The 1626-nt window shown below is 33.1% G+C and overlaps 1 protein-coding gene across 1 annotated transcript; it reads left to right on the forward strand.

The window, feature by feature from the left end:
- The first annotated feature begins 371 nt into the window (after positions 1-371).
- On the forward strand, positions 372-1340 carry LOC105119982 (ethylene-responsive transcription factor ERF016-like). Its single transcript, XM_011018178.1, has one exon. It carries the CDS (start codon positions 672-674, stop codon positions 1137-1139), a length of 468 nt encoding a protein of 155 aa, XP_011016480.1. The 5' UTR covers positions 372-671; the 3' UTR covers positions 1140-1340.
- The last annotated feature ends 286 nt before the right edge of the window (positions 1341-1626 follow it).

Here is a 1626-nt window from a genome sequence, read left to right on the forward strand (position 1 = left end):
TAATAATAGATATGTTATTTTTTGTTTTAAAATATATTAAAATATTAATTTTTATTTTTTAAAAAATTAATTTTTAATATCAGTAAATTAAAATAATTTATTTTTTTTTAAACTGAGATTCTTTTCAAAAGCATATTTTAATAGCTTAGCCTGTTTGTGTTTATATTTTAAAATTTAAAAAAATAAAATTTTTTTATTTTAAATTAATTTTTTATATATAGTTTTAGATATTTATTTTAAAAATAAAAAAATATTATTTTAATATATTTTTAAATTAAAAATATTTAAAAAATAATTATTATTAAACTTCCAAAACAATTAGTAATAAGAAGGAGAATAGCAAAGGTGTCGTTACCAACAAAGACGAATATAGTTGACCTTCGAGAAGCCGGGATAACTATAAGAAAAAGCAGGTGCATGTCGAGGTTCGAACATATCATCCACGTGTTAACTTTTGGACGCCTTTACAAAAATCTCAACAACGTGTAAGCGCCCAGAAGAGTCTTAAGGGTTGGAAATTCACTACCAAGCCACTTTCCATGTTCCCACCTCAATCGACATCAGACCACGTGGAAATCACACACGCATCCATCCGAATCCTGCCTCAGAACAGTAGCCTTATATAAGCAAATACCCACAGGGTTCTCAGTATTTGGAAAACCAGCGTTGAAATGGTGAGAGAAAGAAGGGAGAGAGGAGATGATAACGGGCGTTACAAGGGAGTGAGGATGAGAAAGTGGGGAAAATGGGTAGCAGAAATAAGGCAACGTAACAGCAGGGATAGAATATGGTTAGGTTCATATAATACTGCAGAGGAAGCAGCAAGAGCATATGATGCTGCTGTTTTGTGTTTACGAGGGCCTTCGGCAACGTTTAATTTTCCAACGAATATACCGGAAATCCCTGCCTCGACAGATCAAGTATTGTCTCCAATGCAGATTAGGGAGGTTGCTTCCAGGCATGCAAGAAGGGGGAGTACTGTGGAGCTCGCAGAGAGGATAGTGGGACCTGGGTTGTGTGAAGTGCCGTCTGGGAGGAGTGGAGAGGTGTACTTGGGTGCTGCAGAGAATATGGAGGAATGTTTGGAGGGGATTTTTAGTGGGGCACACTATCAAACACCTGGTGTGTGGACAGTTTAAGTTTGTTAGCGGAGCATCTTCTGTTCTTTCTACAATTTGTTTGTCCTGGGAATTGGGTTGGTTCTTTCTACTTGCATGATACTCGTTAATCATAGTTGATAGGATTTTGCTTGTGCATTTTTCTAAGATTTTGTAGTCTTTAATTCGTAAACAGAAATAAAAAGAAAGGAAAGAAAAATAAAATTTTGTGCATGTATTTAATTCCCCCTCTCTTCAATCTTGTTGTCTTTCATTACTATTAAATTAACATATACAAACAAAAACACCGTCGGTCGGTTTATTGTGATGATTTTTACCAACGTGATGATTTTTACCGATATCTTTTTTTTTATATATTTATTAGTAAACATTGGTATATGCTAAAGGAATGAAAGAATAATGAATGATTGTTCATAAATATATATAAATTCACCCCAAGTTTGCAAATGATGAATTATTGTAAAGGAGTTCAGGTTTTTATTAATTATATACTATCTAATTTAAAAAA

Source organism: Populus euphratica, unplaced genomic scaffold, assembly GCF_000495115.2.
Source record: "Populus euphratica unplaced genomic scaffold, PopEup_1.0 scaffold4266.1, whole genome shotgun sequence".
Lineage (NCBI taxonomy): Eukaryota > Viridiplantae > Streptophyta > Magnoliopsida > Malpighiales > Salicaceae > Populus > Populus euphratica.

Coding starts and splice junctions, on each gene's coding strand:
- LOC105119982 (XM_011018178.1), top strand. CDS start 672: ATGGTGAGAGAAAGAAGGGAGAGAGGAGATGATAACGGGCGTTACAAG.